Genomic DNA, 20,869 nt, shown 5'->3' on the forward strand with positions numbered 1-20,869 from the left:
AACTTTTACCGCCTCCCTGTGGATTCAATACCTGTCTTACTGCTAGCTATTCTTGTTAGTCTTGAGATAGTTTTACTTTGATTTGGTGATACGACTTAAGCCTTATCACAATGAGTAATGCTAAGGACTCATAGCATTGGGATTTTACAGCTTTGCATCCTTGATATTACTTTTTTTTTTTTTTTTTTTTTAATTAGATATGTTGGCGCTGCACTAAACGGAGCGCGTGTTGTTATACCGTTGTTGCGTCTTGACAGTCCCCTGGCTTTTTGGCCATATTAAAATTTTATTGGTTGGTTGGCCTCGTGTTGCACCTTTTTTTTTTTTTACCAATCGTTGGTTGGCGCAGTGGTAGCATGGGGCTGCGCTTGGTAGGGAGGTCTGCGGATCGATCCCCCACAACTGCGATTGGGAGGGGTTTAAATACCGTAATCCTTGGACATGCCCCGAAATTCAGATTAGTCAGCCCAATGTGGTTCGGATTATCGGATGGTTTAGACCAAAAAAAATTTTTATTGGCATCCTTCAAGTCTGTTTATTCCAAGTGTAAACACAACAAAGATCTAACTGAATGCATCAAAGCCACCATCTATGTAAAGATTAAGGGAAAGACATCAATGTATACAAAGAAACACATAAAAAAGTACACAATAAAAAAAAATTATCATTATTATTCTCTCCAAAGTTCAAACTAAACCTCAAAAACTGTCACTAAAGCGTCCGCTAATGAAAATGAACAATTTACTGTGGGAAAGATCACTGCTATTCTGCTAAAGTAAAACGGTTTCTATATTTTCTGAGAAAGGCGAGCGTACTTGTTTTGCTGATCTGCAAAACACTGATCGCAATTGTGTCATTAAACTCATTATCACCCATCAATTGAGAAAATGGTTCATATATAGCAGTATAGCACCCTCTTCAACATATGAGAAACTCTTCGTGCCGCTTAACTACACGTGTCAGCTATCCAATTGACTACATTACCATTCCTCCATCTATAGCGACCACCTGTATGCCATGAACAAACGAGCTGAAATAAAATTTCATAAATCATCAAAAGAGACGGTTTCACAAGGTATTTCCTTAATTCAATCCCTAGTTTTTATGTCTCACAATCACAAGTCACATGTTTCAGGGAAATGTGCGGGAAAAAAGATAAAAGAATAGTTCAGACAGAAATTTGCAAACCTGTCCAGTTATATAACTAGCTGCAGGGTTAAGTGCCAAAAACTCCACCAGTCCGGCTACTTCTTCTGGTTGGCCGTACTTACCTGAACCCACAATCACTAAACATTAGACTAATTATATACAACGTACAAGTTTATGAACTTCTTCCTGGATAAGTTCTGTTAGTTTTAAGGTCTGTTGAACACATCACCGAATTCTAGAACTCCATTATTTTTACGCAAACTATTAGAGGAAACTTGATGGGAGACCTTTTTTGTTGAAATTGATGGGGATATTGATACCAGAACAATGTTAACTAATCCCTAATTCTCTATCACACAAGAATCAAAGATCGGGGCAAAACACTTGCCCCAGAATTATTGATATGAATAATGGTCAAGAAATGGGGAGAAGAACTTCTTGTATCAAATATAAATTCACGAAGTCTGTTTCAACATTATTGTGTTTATATAGAGACTGCTTGAAGTTCAGAGATTTACTAAGTACATTGCATTGAACAAACAATTTGGTACATTGTAAAAGCTATAAGGATAAAAGTTAGGAACAGACACTATATTTTAACTATAACAAATAAGATACAGCAGCTATGAATTGCAAAAACAGTGAAATTTGTGTCTCCACTGGCTCTGGAAATTCACTAAAACGATAATGTTGAATTTCCATAACCAATGTGGGAGCCTGTTGGAAATACAGCCTTTCCAAATGAAGCAACCTCCCTGAAGCTTCTGGAACTTTCCTAAGAAGTTAGTTAGGAGGGTCAACTACTGGTCATAGTTAGTTAGAATATCAAACCTTCTCACTAATTATGACCACGCGGTTGACCCTTCTAACTAACTTCTGAGGAAAGTTCCAGGAGCTTCAGGGACGACAGAGCCTTTGAGGCGCTTATAATGTTGGTGGTGTATGTGTGTAGTGAGATGCTTTACCCTTACCTACAAGGGTAATTGACATCTATATGAATATCAACCACGGCTCTCAAACAAAATTCAACCAAAGACACACAAGCCAATTCAAATGAAGATAGTGCAACATAACATCCAATTCCACAGTGTAGACATGGCATCTATGATACTAATCAGTTGGAAGGGAATTGACTAGAGTGGCCAAATCAGTATTTCTAAGAACATCACAAGGGCAGATCGGGGCTTTTACTATACCTAAGGGGATGGAGTCCAAGAGCTTCTTCTCAAAGTCTGGTCCTAGTTTTGCAGTCATGTCTGAGGCAATGAACCCTGGTGCAATTGCGTTGACCTGAATAAAATTGAGAAATGAAGTATTAGATTTCATTGAACCATTGATACTCCCTTTTAATCTTGGCCCCCTTTGCTTTTGGCACAAGACTTAGAGGAGCAATGCAACAGATAATTGGTAAGGGTAATGATGAGGGTAAATTAAATGGTCCAGAAGATTTACTCCATATGCGTTAACTTTTGCTCAAAGGGTAAGGGTATATATGACATTCGAGAAAATGGAGCAATTTTAGAAAAAAGGATACGTATCATGTAAACCGGGCTTAAAGGGTTAAGAATGATTGAGATGTTTACATTGATTCCTCTGCTTGCATATTCCTTTGCAACTGTCTTAGTGAAGCCAATAACCCCAGCTTTAGCAGCACTGTAATTGGCCTGCCCCGCATTGCCAATCAGGCCAACAACAGAGGTGATGTTTATTATTCTTCCCTGAAAATATGTAAACAACTATTTACCTTGTTCTTTTTCATCATAAAATAAGAATTTCCTTCTTTTTATAATATAAATAATGAGTAATGAGTAACAACCAATTAACACTTGCAAAAAGAGGTAGGAAAAGTCAGGCGCATAACAATTACCTTTTTTTTCTTCATCATTATTTTTGCTGCGGCCTGCATTACCAGTTTACCAAACCAAATTAAATGGGATCAACTAAAATTGCAGCATAAGAATGCGAAAGGTCATCAGTAATTTTTAACGACCTGTGTACAAAGGTAAACACCGGTAAGATTCAGATCAATGACCTCCTGCCATTGAGATTTCTTCATTCTCATTAACAACCCATCCCTTGTAATTCCTACAAGCATAAAAATTAGTAAGAGACCTCTATAGTAGGTTTTTTTTTTGTAGCATATTAATCTTGAGTAGGCATAAAATGTTCACAGATACTTGTCTTAAACCGCATAACCCTAATGTTTTAATAAAATTTTATCCTGTCTAGTCAGAAAAAGAAAATTATGTTTTCTCTAACTACTTCCATATATGGATGGTTTTACACATTCTTATCTTGGGGTGGTCATAAAAGAGAATTTCGTAAAAATGTTCTGTACCTGCATTGTTAACTAGCACGTCCACAGTTCCCCAAGCATCAGTTGCCTGTAATTGTGGATCAGATTAAATGCAATAAGTAAAATAAAACAAAACAATACAAAACAAGATATTGAAATATTAAGGAATATAAAAGAGGAGAAAGAAATGTGGATTGCACTTACAGCCCTTATCATGGATTCAACATCTGCCTCTTGAGATACATCACCCCCAAAAGTAAGCGCTTGCCCTCCACAAGCCTCAATCTACGAAAAAAATTATAATTCAGAGATTAGTCATTCTGCAGCCCTAGACATTGATAAGGACAATGTAGTTGGTACAATATAACAATGACATGAAGCGATAATCACAAAACAATAGGGCAAAGCAATCTTAAGACAGAGAGGTACTAATAAGACCGGGGAGAGTTCAAGAAAACTGACCAATCCAAAAATTGGCGTCAATGATACACACAAACTCATAGAATGTTAACTAAAAGCAACTCCAGTGACCAAAGTATATCTAAGCTTTTGGCTCAAGTTCGGTATTCTAAGATTGAGGTGCGTGCTTAATAACGAAGACATAAGTGAAACCAATGAGCGCTTGCAACTAAATAAGCTAGAAATATGTAACAAACGAAGTATAACAGCATCAATTGTTTAAAGTATTTGAAAGCAGCAGTCGCACTTCACTTAACGTGAAGTGTATACACCAACAATAACTTAAAAATGAGATAAAAAAAACTACGGTAACATCACCCTAGTGCCTCAAAGGCTGCTGCCTATGGCAAAGGTAGATAGGTTGGATACTCGGATGTACTAAACATGAAATATAAATGCATTAAAATATTTGAAACAAACCTCCTTTGCAACTTCTTCAGCTTCCTTTGACGACCTTGCATAGTTAACCAGGACCTGCAATACAAAATCAACTTGATACACTATTGAAGCGAAAATGTGTTACGAAAGACCACAATTTTTTTTTTAATTCATGAATAAAGTAAATAGATGTGAATCATCTAATTATTCACAATTGCTAGTGAGAGGCAACCAAAATATGGTTTTAGGAAGAAAAGTTCGTGAAACAAAAAGGAAACTATCGCAAAAAAAAAAAAAAAAAAATTATCCATGCACTATGGTAACAAAAAAAAGCTAGCAATGAGATGATCCAAAATTGTATTGATAATTACAATATCCAGACCTCATCCTTCTGTAACTGGATTAAAATACAGCTAAAGTTTGTCGTATTGGTAACAGTTGCACAAAGAGCAGAGAAAAAAAGATATAATTGATGTACCTTACATCCCGCTCTCCCTAGTGCTAATGCCGTTGCTCTTCCAATACCTCGAGATGCTCCAGTGACTACAACAACAAGAGCTTCCTCGTTTTGTGACACTTTAGTCACAGGTTGTTCAACTGTGGCAACTTGTGCTCTCAGTCGGCCTGTATCATTATAGTTCATAACATTACCGGTATGCTGTGTTTTATACATCACACTCGAACAACTAGACTATATAAGCAGCCAACATTGCTTGTGAATGAGTATGATGCATTCTCTTTCAAGGAAGCAATAGCATATTGACAACCAAGGCTCCAACTCTAAGCTATACTACCACGAGCAACCTCCTCTAGAGAGCCTTTAACTCGTGGTTGAGTTATATCGATACCCCCTTGAAAAAAAAACACGAGTACAATTCTGATCATTGCATTTAACTTATAAACGATCTTGCAAAATGTCACTACTTTGTAATTTTTTTAGTGACGAAAGTAATAATCCACTTTCAACTTTCAAGGCACTCTCTTTTATTAATCTTTACTTTGGGATCTATAATGAGCCACAATCATTATAGAATGGAGAGGGTTCGAATATTGGACCTAATGAACCATGTCCGACACTTCAAGCGTCTGACACTTGGAACACTTGATGTCTTGATTTTAGACCAAAAGTTGGAAACTTGACGGAAAAAACGGACTCGACACTCTGACTCTGTCTCGTGTCAGAGTAACAACATTGATCTTAACGGCTAGAGCAACACCTTCACTATTGCTTAACATTTACTCAATTTGTCTATAAAACAATTTTTGAGGCCCAACTATTATATTTATTCATATTACGCCCCTCACTCGAGTGCCCGTTGGGCTCGAAGAGTGGTTAGTGCACAAGCCTTCCTCCCTCATACCATGTGCTGAATTTTCACTTTGTGAGTTATTAGAGGCTGCCAGGATTTGAACACCACTTGGTCACACTGGCTCTGAATCAAAACCTTAAGGTGATGATTTATATATTCCTATTAGTAAAAGTGAAATTGAAATGGTATGAACAAAATGAAATGAAATGAAATGCGACATCTAACAAAGTATTCTCTCTATAAGAACATGTAACTCCCTAAAACCCAGAAATAGATGAGATATAATATTGGACCTGAAGGTGTTTTTGAAGAACATTGTGAAGCCAGCGAAGGATTAAGCTTTAAAGATCCAAACTTTAATGAAATAGGAAGACGTTGTGGCATAACAGAGAAGGTATGATCACCGGTGTAACTCAAAAATTTGACGAGAACTCCATTAATGGCAGACATTTTTAGAGAGATAATGCCTGAAGCAAGTGGAATGTGGGTTATTTATGAGAGTGGTAATGGCTTTGGAAGCTCCGAAGAGAAGGCGTAGTTCGTGTGCTACGATGATTTCGAGGATATCATCACTACTACTCGCTCATCAATATCATATGATTTTGTGTTCATGGGGGTTGGTAACCAACCTCTTGGCCCCTTCGTTTTCAACTTAGTGAGACACTCTTCCTTCTTAATGAGTCGTCCCGTGTTTGATACCATATCGGGCACCAACATTTGTGTGATACACGCCTAAACTTGTCAACACCTATAAAACCGCAAAAGTTGCAATTTACCTCTTAAGTTTGTTCAATGGTGAAATTAGACCCTTTACGTTTCAATTGTAGCAATCAAGCTCCTTAACTTTAGTCAAAAGTGAAATTAAATCCCATTGTTTGATTTTTCATGAAATTCAACTAAAATTCATTTTTATAATCCAATTAATCAAATATAAAATCTAATTTTATAACCTTATAAATTTTACACAATCTATAATTGTAATAACGAGTATTTTTTATAATTTTACAATTTTAGACAATATATTCTAAATGTAAGAATAGTTCATAAATTTTTATCATATTCTATTTTGTATATTATAGATGAATGTAAAGTTATTCTTTAGATGAATAACTAAACTTATATAAATTAATAAGGTTAAAATTAGTAATTTTATGTATTATTAGTCGTGTAATATAAATATAAAATGAATTTTTGTTGAAATTTAAGTGAAAAATAAAAATCGTGGTTGAATTTCACTTTTTGTTAAAGTTTTGGGGCTTAATTGCTAGAATTGAAAGTTAAGGGGCCTAATTTCACCATTGAACAAAGCTAAGGAGGCAAATTGCCACTTTCGCGCCTATAAAACCGTGTAACTTTTATTTATTTATTTGGGCACATGTCCAAACATGTCCATGGCATTTGGACACCATTTTAAACCGGAATCAACTTGAATTTAGGGTGAATACTGAATAGTATGCGTTATTTATTCTTGGGGAATGTGTTCAATTTGGGGTGAATGATATTCTTTAGACGAAGAATTAGATGTTGAAAGAGATTGATTAGAAGATGTATTTCGGCGAGATATGAGAATGTGTTATTGTCAATGTTAGGTTTTACCTTCATTGATTTATACTAGTTGGTTGTACGGCGCGCAATGCGCGCCGTCCCCCAAGTTATATTAATCGTTTACGTTTCATATGCTTAGTAGCGATTCTTTATTTGGTTTGGTTTTCTATACATTTTGAGTAGCGATTGTTAACACTTTTTATTTATAACCTTGCAAGTGTACAAGTGGTCGTGCAGTGTTGCAAGGGTCGAACCCAAAGGACTGCTATTATGGCTCTAGAATTGCTTGTCTAGACATTAGTTTAGTTCAACCTAATGTGAGGAGTTGATTTTAAGACTAACAAAAGAGATTAAGGCTAGACTAATTAAAAGTAGAGTGATTACTAGAACGATAGAAACAATGATAGGGAAAAACTAGGATGTCCGGGTTCACTTATATAGATAAAGGAGGAAGTACACATAGATTAACAAAATCCAAGAGTAGGTGCAAAGGAAAGGCCCAATCTCTCGATATGAGACTAACCCTATGCTAAGATCGATTAAGTTCTCACTCAATTAACCAAACCCATAGTTTCATCATGTTATTCCTAGATACTAGTCAAGCTCTCACCCAACAAGTAGAAAAGATAGTGTAAACACCTAAACTCTCATTCAAGCATTTTCACAAATACCTTATGTGCATGACAAAACTAACAAGCAAATACTCAAGGATTGTAGTCTTCCTATGTCATAATCCAACCTTATAACTCTATATAAGACCCCCCTCCATCCTAGTATGAAGCTACTAACACATGTTCATAATAACAAAGGTAAAAGATGAAGACTTTAGCGTGTAACAAGCAAGAGAAAACATATTTGCAAAGTAAACTAATTAAGCAACTCAAATATGTAAACAATTGAAAGATGAACAATAATAGGAAAGAGATTATACCAATATTGAAGACAAAGTTGCAATCTTTGATTAAATAGAAGAATAATCTTCACAAATCTTCAATTAACAACCCAATACTAAATGTAAACAATTGATAACAACTAATTCTAAGTTAATTTAGGAAGTAATTAATGCTTGATTAAAGAAAGATTAAAGTTTTGATTAAGGGTTTGCATAGGATTAAGGAAGTAGTTCTAGATTTAGGGTTATGTGTACAAATGACTAAGGAACGGGGTATATATAGTTTACACGGAATTAGGGTGAGGATTAAAGCAAGGTTAAAAATGCGGAAATAAGGTCCCAGCCGGTGGACCGGCCGCCAGTGGTCTGACCGGCTGGGAGTCCTCTGTAAGAAATGAGTTGGAAAATGTCATTAGGTGTGTCTGGCTGGTGGACCGACTGGTGGACCGGCTACCGGTGGTCTACCAGCTGGGAGTCCTCCTTGACGTTTCCTTCTTCTCTTGACTTTTGTGCTTCAACATACATTCCCAGCCGGCCGGCTACCGGTGCCTTACCCGGCTGGGAGTTCCCTGTAAGTTTGTCAAATTCTTCCTTCTTCTTGTGCTCCCAGCCGGCTGACCGGCTGCCGGTGGCCTGACCGGCTGGGAGTTCTCTGTAGCTCCTTCCCTTTTTCCTTGGTGCTAAGTGTTGGGGGAGTCCCAGCCGGCTGACCGGCTGCCGGCCTACCGGATGGGAGCTCCTCTCAGCATTCCTTCCTCTTATCTTCATGCTTAGCCTATCAAATCGTCTCTCTTGCTCCGATTCCTCCATTTCCGCCTCAAAACCTGCAAGACAGACATAATATCATAGGCTAGGGAATCGGGGTACAAAATGCAAGGCAAGACACATAAAACCGACTCATATGGAGTCAGAATGCATGAAAATAGGGAGGAAAGTTGGTGTAAATGAACACTATATCAAACCTCTCCACACTTGATCATTACTCGTCCCCGAGTAAGTGGGTGAGTCAAAACGAGACCCTTATTCAACTATAGTCTAACTACACTAATAATATCCGATGGAAGGCAATTAACGGGCCTCCTCCGCCCCTTCAACTCATAATGAAGTGCAATGAGGTATGCACTCCTTTGCAAGGCAAGTGGGGGCTTGCGGAAAATTTAGACACATCCAACATTTAAGCACGTAATCAAGCATATGATGCATCAATCAAAAACTCAACCGCTTTCCTCATCTAAGCGGAGGATTTTGTTTTGAGAAAAACAAGGGTTTTGGTCGAGAGATACCGTCTCATAGTCTTGGCGGGGTGTCAATGCCTTAGTGATGGCTCAAGCAACCTAGATGTGACAACCAATTGCCTAGGAAACAAATTCAAAGGCGGGAAAGGGGGAAACAAAGCCTAACCTTCAAGATTGACATGACACACACAAGATTCGACCAAGTTGACCCATGACTAAGAGGACCTAGACTACTGACTTCCTCACGGTTTTCACTAGTCACTCATTTGAAGGACGGGTGATTTATGTGCAAAAAAGTAACCAAAATCACTCAACTACTCGACTCGTGAGACATGCCCGCAATCTAAAGTGGAATCTCCTCCTACATGACCATACATGAGATGCAAAAAAAGGAAAATGTGCATAAAGAGAAACAAGGGTTGTAACGGGGCTAGGTGACGGGTCGAAACGGGGTTGGCGCAAGTACCATTTTGGAAAAATGTGGAGGTACACATCAAGAAGTTGCCAAAATACCATTTATTCCACTTTATTACAACAAATGAGTAACGTCTACACCCTAACAAAAATTGGTTTCCCAAATTTATGCAAAAATTGTGCAAACCCGACTCACTTTGGAAAAACATGAAAATCATCACCTTATTGCAACAATTGAGTAACGTCTACACCCTAACATGAACTCGGCTTGCCAAATTCAAGCAAACATTGTGTAAACCCGACTTACATTGTAAAAACATCATATGCCCCTTTTATTTTGCAACGCCTTTTTCTACTCCTTGATGACGAATGATGAGTGTTGCACGACTTTTTCACATCAAACATGATACAAGTAATAAGAGTTTTTTTTTTTTCCTTTTTTTTTTCAAATTTTCTTCTTTTCTATTTTTTTTCTTTTTCAAAACTTCATTGTTCAAAACTAACCAAATGAAACCATTATTCCGACTCAATGGATTGTACACATCCACTAAACCAAGAATCGAATCCCTTTCTTCATACAACCGACAACATGTTGGCAACTTTCTTGATCAAGGAAGGTTGTTTATGGTATGTAGTTGGTTTTGTAGGTGCCAAATGGAAGGTTAAGGCTTAAAAGGGGTTAGCAAAATCGGTCCTAGTCTAAAGGGTCGAAAATTAGGCTTATTTGACAATGTGAGGCTAAAAAATGATATGCAACGAATTGTTTCAAGTTATGCACACAAATGAACATCTCATGGTAAAAAAGGAAAGGATGCCACGCTTATGCGTCGTGATGTGACATGCCACGCAAGGAGCCTATTTACAACCTAAGGGAGACCGGGTATGGATGTACCGGTCCCAAGGAGGCTCTAAATCTCACATGTAAGTAGCTATGTCGAAATCTAGGTCTAGACTATGGTCTTTGGTCTCACAAGGTGGTCAATACTCTCCGGCCAAGCCTCATTTCCCGGGTATTTGCAAGCAAACACCCTAACAAGGAGGTCAAAAGTTGCAAGCCACTAAGAGGGGAAGACACGGCCAAGACAACATCATAGAGGGTATCATGCTCCCTTCCTAGACCACATTTTGTTCAAAAATATGTACAAACTTCATTCAAATGGAATTTAAAACACAAACAAACATTTACAAGGCACAAGATGCAATTCTATACTAGCAACAAGAGTAAACATGCAACAATTTTGTCTAACCTAGCAGCACATAAGCACACAAACCAAGTTCCAAAATGGAACATCCTCATCAACATTGCCCATCCTCCTTCAATAATACAAGAAATATAAAAGAAGAGGAATGAAAAAGGAGAAAGGGATCGGAAAGGTTATACCAATGGGTCTTCTAGTCTCCTAATGTTTCAAATGTTCCGTATGTGTCTGCGCCACTTGTTAGACAAACAAACATATATATACAATGCAATATTTTTTGAATTTTGAAGGTTTTTCTATTTTTTTTTTTGAAATTTTTGAAATTTTATCAAATTTACAAACTTATTTACAAAAATATACAAAGTAGATATTTCCCTCCCCACACTTAAGATTTACATCGTCCTCGATGGAACGAAATGTAGGGAGGAAATAGGAAAAAAAGGAAAGACATATTTTGTATTTTTGATTTTTTTATGAATGGAAAACATATTTTTGGTGATTTTTTTTGAAGTTTTTGAAATCAAACAACTTGTTTTTTTTTTTGGCCTCCTCCCCACACTTATTATATACAATATCCGGTGATGGATGAAGTGTGTGTAGGAGGCAATTTTTGAATTAGAAGAACGTATTTTTGGATTTTTGATTTTTTTGAAAATAAAGGATATGTTTTTGTATTTTTAAATTTATGGAATCTCCTCCCCACACTTATTTATTTACATAGTGTATGGAGGAGATTCGGAAACTAAATTGCATGTTTTTGTGAGATTGTCGGTTTTTTTTCAAACTTTTTGTATTTTGAAATGGGGATGCAGTTCATGAGCTATCCTATATGCAAAACTGAAGGTACGATGCAAATTACTCTATATGAATGCAATTCCTATATGTGACGATATTTTACAGAATTTAAATCTAATGCAAATCTAAATGAATGCAACTAAGTGATTGACTAGGCTAAATATATTACAAGTAGTCTAAATGCATACAAAAAATAAATATGAATGAGAGATTTAGATTGAGGGATCATACATGTCATTTGGATTGAAAGGGAGTGAGGATGGCCATCATCACTAGGCCTCCTCGGTCTCGGTGTCCTCACCGTCATCATTATCATCATCCTCATCATTTTCGGCTCCGAACTCGGATTCACGGATGAAATCATCCGTGCTCATGTGCATCGGGCCACTCATATCAAACCCCTCGACCGTTAGGTCGATATCTACTTCCCGGGCCGCTCTCGAGCCGCTAGCGCCACCTCCCTCACAAAATATGGAAGGGGTCCCCCCGAACCATCGAGTATCGTGCCCTTACTGTAGATACCCAGTATCTGCTGAGACTCCAAGAAACACCCGATGATTATCGGACTACAACATGCTTTGGAATCGCGGCGTTTGATCGACAGTTTGTGTACAACTTTACGTCGGAAAACTTAAAACGATTTCAAAAATAAAATATCTCAAAACATTTCAAAAATACCTGGAGTGTTTAATGCACGGCGACGGGGTCGCAATGACACTAACTAGACTCAAAACCGGCACCGGACCAAAAACCGACTCAAAAATTCAAATCCCGACTCCAACAACGAGTCAAACCGAGTCAACCACCAAAAACAAACATTTAAAACCTTCTACCTTAAGTTTTCCCGGATTCATGAATGGTCAAGTACCAAACACGTGACTACAAAACCTAGGATAGAACAAATCATGATTGCGTTTGTTGTGAAAGCGACAACACACCTCGAAGACCCGCGACGTGGCTCGTGCCTCTTTGAGCAGCCCAGGTGGCCACGTCGCTCAAAACTCACACAACCACTCATTCTCCTATAAATACCCCTCAAATGCCACCCATTTGAGAGTTATGCGAGTGTCCGCCCCCTCTTTTCTCCCTTAAAATTCTCGACTCGACTTCTTAAGTCACAAACCGACGCGTTTTTACGACCTACCGATCGTAAACACGAGCCTTACACATTGTTTGGTACCATCATCGTGCATTAAATCACTTGACCGACCACTTCGACCACTGTACCATCACTAAACTTTTAAAACACTCTTTTACTTAACAAAACGGTTTTAAACCGAGTTTTTTCCTATCAAACGAGTTGTTACACTTACGTCGGTCACTCGCCATAACCAAACATGTAAGTATGAGGGTGTAAAAATCCTCTTTTATTATGTTTTCATTTGTTTCATGACTCTAACATGCTAAAACATGCATAACATGAACCAAAACATGGAATAAACGAGCAAAAAGCGATTTTTGGTCCGAGGCAGAAGCCCCTTAGGTCGCCAACTAGCTCGCGCCTAAATGGGGTACTCAGACCAGAGATCAACCGTGTTTGTTCTCGTCATTTCCCTTAATCCATTTTTCATATTTGTAATCGGTTTTCACCATTTCAAGTATTTTCGAACCTTTGTTGTTTTATTTCACATGTTTTAACCATAAAGCATTTTTCACCCTTGGTTCTTCATACCATGACGGTTAAATCCGTGTTTCAGTGATAATATTTGGTTAATGACATTTAAAAGGTATTTTAAAACCTTTTATTTCATTTCTTTACATTTTCAAACAAACATATTAGTCACCAACACAAAGTCATCCTTGGTTCCACATACCATGCCGGATTTTAACCCGGGTACGATGATGAGTACCGACTAATAACATTCAAATGGACTTAAAATAATTATCCATAATTTTTTTCAAAACTATTCATGTCAAGTTTGACAAATCGAACCCGACACCGAATATTATCAAATAATGATGATTATTCGAGTCTAGTTCTTCAAATCAATAAATGCGGTCTAAACAACCCCTTCAAATCAAACCGGGTTCAAACACCCATTTTCAACACGTTTTATAACGTTTTCTAAAAGGTCAGAACACGGCACATAAACCGTGGGCTAACCCGCGCCTAAACAGGCTCTCTATTTCTCATTTTCAAAACCAGAGGGAGGCCCCTTACACCGCTGGCTGGCTCGCGCCTCATATAGCCGTCTGGTACAGGGCCTGTTCCCTTCCAGCATTAGTCCAGGACGATCCCGACTCCGGTTAACCCGGATATAGGACGGATCAGATGACTATTTGATTATCCAAAACCATATTTGCAAAATGCCTTACTAAGATAAATGGATCACGTTATACACCATAAACCTAATACAGTAAATGGATGTTTAATTTCCGTCTTGCATGCAAATCAACCTTTAATCCAACTCGACATCTTATACTTGATACTTGGATTAAATCAACCGATTTAGAAAGCTCTCACATGTTAGGTTTAAATTATTGGATGCGCATTCATGCATTTAAACCGTTTTATCAACTTTTGCATTCAACCAACCAAGATCGATCAGTAGAGGCCGCTAAACGCGGGCGGGATTGGGTGTCTGATTAAAGGGCTTCCCAATACATACCTACACCTCTTACTCAGAAACTTTGGATAGTGGACGACCTTATCCAGGGCGTACGAGAGTCATTCTAGAGATAGGATACTAAAGAGGGACGATTTCCTTATCTTTAGTACCTATGTCAAACGCTGCTTTGTGCTTCGATTTGACCGAGGTATAAAGTGGAATTCGAACGGGTTCCAGGCATCCCACAAATGCTTGGTGGCGACTCCGAACATCTCTAATCGTTTCGAGACCCTTACCGAGACGAAACCGACCGATCTAAAACGATCCGGTCGAAAGCATCTTTTACGCCGCCGAGCGTGGCTTTCAAAGAGACCGTTGTATGTCCACAGATGGAAGTGGGCTTGCAGGTGGGCCATGTCCACAGATTGGCGACTCCGCTGGGGATAACTAGGACACTTACGTCTTTGCGATCCCTAGATGGTGAGACTCGAACGAGGACTTGGTTGGAATGCATTAATTGATATTTCGGTCACGGTCGGGTTTCCTTGTCCGGGCCCACAACCTAACCCTTTTCGACCAATTGGCTCGTTTCGTCGGCGTGAGTTTTCTCATCCCCGCGTTTTGAATCCCGATTGAGTCAAGCATACCGTTGACGTTACACATTTCTGTTTCGTCAAAGTGCTTTCATCACTTTCGAGCACGAGGCTAGGGCACCCTCCTTACACATTTTGTTTGGATTGGTATCCCTCTCGCAAATCGGGGTTTGATCACTTGGTGTGTAACCCACCTTTTTAAGCCAAAACCCGAGTCAGCATAATGCATAATATAATGAAACTGTGAGTGCTTATGTGCTACTTGATCATAAGTCCTTCCGTGTCATTTTCAAAATCACCCTTTTCGCGCCGTTATAATGGCCATTTCAAACCTCGGTCTTTTCGCCGACCGTTGCACGCCTTTCTAGGCCGTCGTAATGACGTTTTTCAAACCCGGTTTTGTATAACCATTTCAACACGTCTTTCTAGGCCGTCGTAATGACGATTTTCAAACCCGGTTTTGTATAACCATTTCAACACGCCTTTCTAGGCCGTCGTAATGACGATTTTCAAACCCGGTTTTGTATAACCATTTCAACACGCCTTTCTAGGCCACCGTAATGACGATTTTCAAACCTGGTTTTGTATAACCATTTCAAAAATCACCTTTTTACGCCGTTATAATCGCCGCGTCTAGATACGGATTTTAACCCGTTTCGCGCCGACAATGGCTTTCTTTCAAAACCCGAGAAAAGCACACCCCTTTTCTCGAGACACTTTCGGGATCCCGAGGACTATGCACCGTCCCCGAGACCTCTTCAAACATTTCAAACTCGATTTTCAAAACATACAATTTTGAATTTCAAAACCGTCTCGGGAAACGATGCACTGTTTTCCGAGCCGACTCAAACTCAAACCGTCTTTTGCAAATAAACATAAGACAACTAACCCTTTCAACTGATCGACTTGCGGAGATTTCTATCTTCGGAAGCCGCCCATTAAAAGCGACAAATGAATTTTTTTGAAAATTTCTATTTTCGAAAACTTCGGTCCACCATTCCAATTCCGCATCGTGTCTATCGAGTAAAAGCAAACGTACTTATGGGTCTTTACTTATGAGTCGTCTCATCACGAGACCCGTCCAATGGCGTCGCGCCATCATGATTGGACTCGTGTCAAAGGTTCGGTCAAACACCGTCACGTCATAAATCGAGTCAGCACCGAGGGACCACACACGGTCGCCCCGTCTTGTTGAGTCTGTCTTTGTCTCGTCCTCTGCGTTGTCTGCGCTTAGTCTTGGAACCGTGTCGGATTGAGTTGTAATGTGAGCCGTTTTTCTGCCTCAGAGCCATGGCCCCGTCTTCAGCTTCATCCAACAACAATAATGATAACAACAGAGATGTCACAACTGATCAGCTAGCCAGCCTGCTTACCGCTCTTAAGGTCACCCTGGATCACGTCGAGACCCATATAGACGCCCTGGAGAACAAGGAAACTGGGGAACATAATACCCCACCTCTGACTGAAAGTGAGAAAAGGCTGAAACTCTTGGAAGAACAGCTCCTAGCCCGGGGTAACAATATCCATCTTGAGAACAACCGAAGGTTCGAGCTTGTCGGGGACCAGTTACCTGACAACTTCACCCTGACTGACGTGCCTAAGTTCAAGGGAGTGGAGGACCCACTCAACCATATCCGTGCTTTCAAGGATTACATGGCCATTAAGGGGGTCAAACAGGAGCTCTTTACCCGGATCTTCCCATCCTCTTTGGAGCCGATTCCTCGGCAATGGTACTACTCCTTGGATCCAAAAAACCTTACTACTTGGGATGAGATCGCAGTTGAGTTTGCCAAGCAGTATGCCGACAACGTCGAAATCCAGGCCAACACCCGCACTCTCGAGGTGTTAACCCAAAACGACAAGGAAGGGTTTACTGAGTTCCTAACCCGTTGGAGGAGGGTGAGTACTCAATTGGTCAGTAAGCCAAGTGAATCAACTCTGGTGAAAAAATTTGTCAACAATCTCCGCCCGGTTTGTGCCAACCTACTGAGGTATCAAAATATCAAAACTTTCCAAGATCTGCAGATTCTGGGGACACGTATTGAGGACGACCTTCGAAAGGGTGTCTTAGTAAAGACCACTGGCAGGGGTTACCAGGGATCCACCTCAACCGGATCTCGCCCTTACGGTCAGACAAACAAGATTGATGAGGTCAACCTCGTCGAACCATTTGCCAAGAAAACCGAGCGCCCTCAGAGAGTGTTCACCAACATAGGGTCGACTTATGCAAGTGCCCTGAAAAGGCTCATGGACCAGAGGAAGCTACAACCGATCGGACCCACCCCAGATCCGACCGACGCCAAGAAGTCCCGATTCTGGAACCCCAATGCCTACTGTCAGTATCATCGAGGGAAAGGGCATGATACCGAAAATTGCTTCAAACTCAAGAACCTCATTCAAGATATTATTGAGAAGGGAGATTTGCCTATACCCCCACCAACTAAGCCGAACAACAAGACGAATCCTCTGGGAATTCACGCCATCTCTGACGATGAGCCGATGATCGGCCCGTTTCATGTTCACAATTAAAGGTGTGGTCATTGGGTCACGTCCGAATCAAAACACAATTTATAGCTTCACAAACAACTCTACAATTAGTAAAGAGGCAAGTAAAGGTCGGATCCCAAGGGACGGGTATTGAAATGAGATTTCTATTGAAACTAGTGGTGTCTTGGGGGTGTCACAAATTGGGTTGATGTAGAAGGTTACTAACTAAAATAGCAATGAAAATAAACTAGCAAGATGAATTAAAAGGGGTGTAAACAATTGATTAAAAAGTACTAGGGTGTCATGGGATCATAGGGGAATCATGGAAATTGATCATACAAACATGTTCTCAAATTATAAGCAAGCAATTATTGTTGTGATGGATTGAGTTGGGTTATACTTACGATCCTAGGAAAGTTTGGGCCCCGGAGCCGAATCGATTAGATTGTACAACACCTACAAGTCGACTTAATCTTCCCTACTCAATAACATGCATGGTCTAATGAGACTCGAGTTGGGTTATGTCTTACAAGTCTCATTGAAAAGATAGGAGATGGTAGTAAATGCAAGGATTCATAGGCTTAGCATTTCATCAAATATAACATGTGCATGAGTTGAGATCAAAACAAGCAAGCAAATAAAACATGAAAGCTTATTAATTTAAGCATGAATTATTCCCCATGTTGGTTTCCCCTAATCACCCATTAACCCTAGCTAAGAGACTACTCACTCATTATCATGTTGATCATGCTAGCAAGGTTGTCAATCATACCAACAAAATGAAACATGATGAATAAATGAAAGTAATTAACAATAATTAAAAAGGGATTAAGAGAATTATACCTACTAATGATTCCAATAATAAAGCAAAGATAAAAGAAGTACTTGAATGCTTGATTGAGAGGTTGTCAATCTCCCAATAATAATCCAAATAATCTTCAATTACCCAAAATAAAGGATGAACAAAAGAGAGATTAAGGAAATAAAACTTGTATTAGAACTTGATTAATTGTTGATTACAAAACTAAAGAGAGATTTGATTGATATTAACTACTCTAATTGTTGATAAGAACATGCTCTTCTAATTAGACTAATGGGGTATTTATAGTGGAAATTAGGGGGATGCATTAGGGTTAAATAAGGGCTAAACTAGTAATTACACTTTTTAGATTGAGCAGGGAGGAGCCGGTATTTCTTGAAGGAAGGGCTTCTTTCTTCGTAGCTTGGAGAAGAGGAAATCGCGCTGTAGAGGAATCCGGGCGGATTAGGGTCGGGACGGGCGGATTCTGGCGATAGAATCCGAGCGGATTCAAGAGAATCCGGGCGGATTGTGGTGATGGAACCCGGGCGTCTTGGTGGAAAACTGCATGGATTGTGCGGGTGAAGGACGGCCGGATTGTAGACAATCCGCACGGATTGTGCCTCAGCAAGGCTTCTTCTTCTTTTCTTCCCTTTTCTTCATAAATTCCTTGGGGATTTCCTTGGGGACTCAAGGATCCTTTCTCAACATTGCTCATCTACTACCATATGTACAAAGGCCTTCTAATCTTGTCTCTCCTTGATGCTTGGTTATTGAATTCGATCAATTTAGTCTTGTTTTGCCATGAAAATGCAAGATTCTTACTCCTTTCCTACCAAGGGATCAAAATCTCAAAGAATATGCAAAACAAAGAACTAAAGATAATAAATGACCCAAAAATGCACTAAAAAGCATGGGAACAAGGCTAATTCGGGGGCTAAATATGCGCTAATTATGGTCACATCAAATATCCCCAAACCGAACCTTTGCTCGTCTCGAGTAAAGAGGTGACAAAGACTAGGACCATTATTTAAACTAACCTAATAGCATATCCGATATGAGACAATTAGCGGGTCTCACTCCGCCCCTTCAACTCACAACAAGACAACCATGAGGTAGGATGCCTTCTTGCAAGGCAAGGTGGGTCTTGCCAAAATGGTGACACATCCAAACATTAAGCACACAAAATCACATAATGGATGCATCTACAAAAGAATAGCCACCTCCTCATCTGGTGGCGGAGGCACTAAAGAGGAACAAATTTAAGAGCATGTAATCCTTCACAAATACTAGTTCAACAAATTACTAAGGCTAAGAGGATGGCACTAAATCACCTCCAAATGGTGTTAAACTAGACTACTTTCGTCCTCAATTTCCAAATGCTTTTGTCAAGAGCAATCGGATGGTGGTGGAATGATGATCCCTATGATGCTAGTAGCATATGACATGACAAGTCTCGAATTCTCTACAAAAGTAAAGGTCAAGGATCGTCCCAAGCTCGACCAAGTGGCTTGACAAAAAGGCTTTTTGGGAATGAAATGCTCAAATCTTTATACACAATGGGTGGATATGACTAGTATTCAAAATTGTCCTCATTTCACTTTCACAATTCAAAAATTTAAGATGGGGTTTGTCCCTTCCAGGCTAGTGTCCTTTGCTTTCGCCAATCGCTTATTAGGCAACCGGTTAACCTCTAGACAATAGCTTTTCGGGGTGATAGTCACTCTGTCTCTGGGCGGCCGAATTCACAACCGTGTGGGGGCCCAATTCAATGGATCCCGCACCAAAGCACATCGAAGTGGTACGTCTCCATCAAAACAACTTAAATTTCTCAACATTCAACAATTCATAATATTTGAGGTTTCCTTGGCATTAAATTACTTCCACATGACAAAATTCTTTGAAATGAGCACTTCAAGCTTATTGATAGAAAATATTTTTGGGTTGCCTTACCACAAGGTCAATCAAGGTCACCTAGACAAGTTAACCAAGTCCACATCGCATCACGGGGTTGGATAGGTGACTCACATGCAAACCCTTGACTAGGCCTTGGGTCATGGGTCAAAATACACTAGTATGACACTATCTAGGGTGTTTTACAACCATTCTAGTAGGCAAAGTCTTAAGTTGAACAAGTATTTGTAATGGCTTAGTTGCTCTTGTCAAAGTTCCTAATTAGGCATTTTTCAAAACATTTCTAACATGCAACTACATGCCATGATGCAACTAATATAAACATCTTAATGCAAGTGATTCTATCAACTAATATGACATATAAACTACATGCAAGTCCTAAATTCACATTGTTATACCGCATCAATCAAAATAAAGCCACATAGTCATTAACATAAAGAGGAAAAAGGAGATTGGAAAGATCATACCATGCGGTCTTCATTATCCTCATGTCTCGGATGTGGCGTAGTCAATCAATGTGAACAAGGATAGAACAAACACAATATATACAAAACAATATATACACAAGACTATAAAGGGAAATAAACATGTTTTTGGGTTTTTCAATTTTCAAATTTTTATGATTTTCGAACTTTTTCAATTTTTTTGGATTTTTTGAATAAGAGTTAAATGTTAGAATTCCCATCCCCACACTAATATGGGCATTGTCCTCAATGGCCAAAATGATGGAAATTATGCAAAGATGATGCATGATTTCTATACTAAATGCAATCTATACTAAGCTACACTACATGATGCATGATTTTTGTTATGACGGAGAGGATAATTTAGATTACCTCCCGTTGTGTATGCATT

The 20,869-nt window shown here is 39.2% G+C and overlaps 1 protein-coding gene across 1 annotated transcript; it reads right to left on the reverse strand.

Annotated features, from left to right (window-relative positions):
* Positions 1-567: 567 nt before the first annotated feature.
* LOC141623670 (3-oxoacyl-[acyl-carrier-protein] reductase 4-like) lies at positions 568-6,235 on the reverse strand. The gene is made up of 11 exons (XM_074439802.1): positions 5,886-6,235; positions 4,761-4,906; positions 4,325-4,378; positions 3,650-3,730; positions 3,488-3,533; positions 3,140-3,234; positions 3,017-3,049; positions 2,733-2,867; positions 2,346-2,439; positions 1,189-1,271; positions 568-1,008 (listed from the first exon to the last, which is right to left on the reverse strand). Exons 1-11 carry the CDS (start codon positions 6,040-6,042, stop codon positions 976-978), a joined length of 957 nt encoding a protein of 318 aa, XP_074295903.1. The 5' UTR covers positions 6,043-6,235; the 3' UTR covers positions 568-975.
* Positions 6,236-20,869: the final 14,634 nt, after the last annotated feature.

Source organism: Silene latifolia, chromosome X, assembly GCF_048544455.1.
Source record: "Silene latifolia isolate original U9 population chromosome X, ASM4854445v1, whole genome shotgun sequence".
NCBI lineage: Eukaryota > Viridiplantae > Streptophyta > Magnoliopsida > Caryophyllales > Caryophyllaceae > Silene > Silene latifolia.

Excerpts from the sequence above, each read along its gene's own strand:
- LOC141623670 (XM_074439802.1), bottom strand. The coding sequence starts at position 6,042 with ATGTCTGCCATTAATGGAGTTCTCGTCAAATTTTTGAGTTACACCGGT. Across the intron at positions 3,731-4,324 it reads CTGAAGAAGTTGCAAAGGAG|ATTGAGGCTTGTGGAGGGCA; the intron begins GTTTGTTTCAAA and ends TTTTTTTCGTAG. Across the intron at positions 1,009-1,188 it reads CTAGTTATATAACTGGACAG|GTGGTCGCTATAGATGGAGG; the intron begins GTTTGCAAATTT and ends CATGGCATACAG.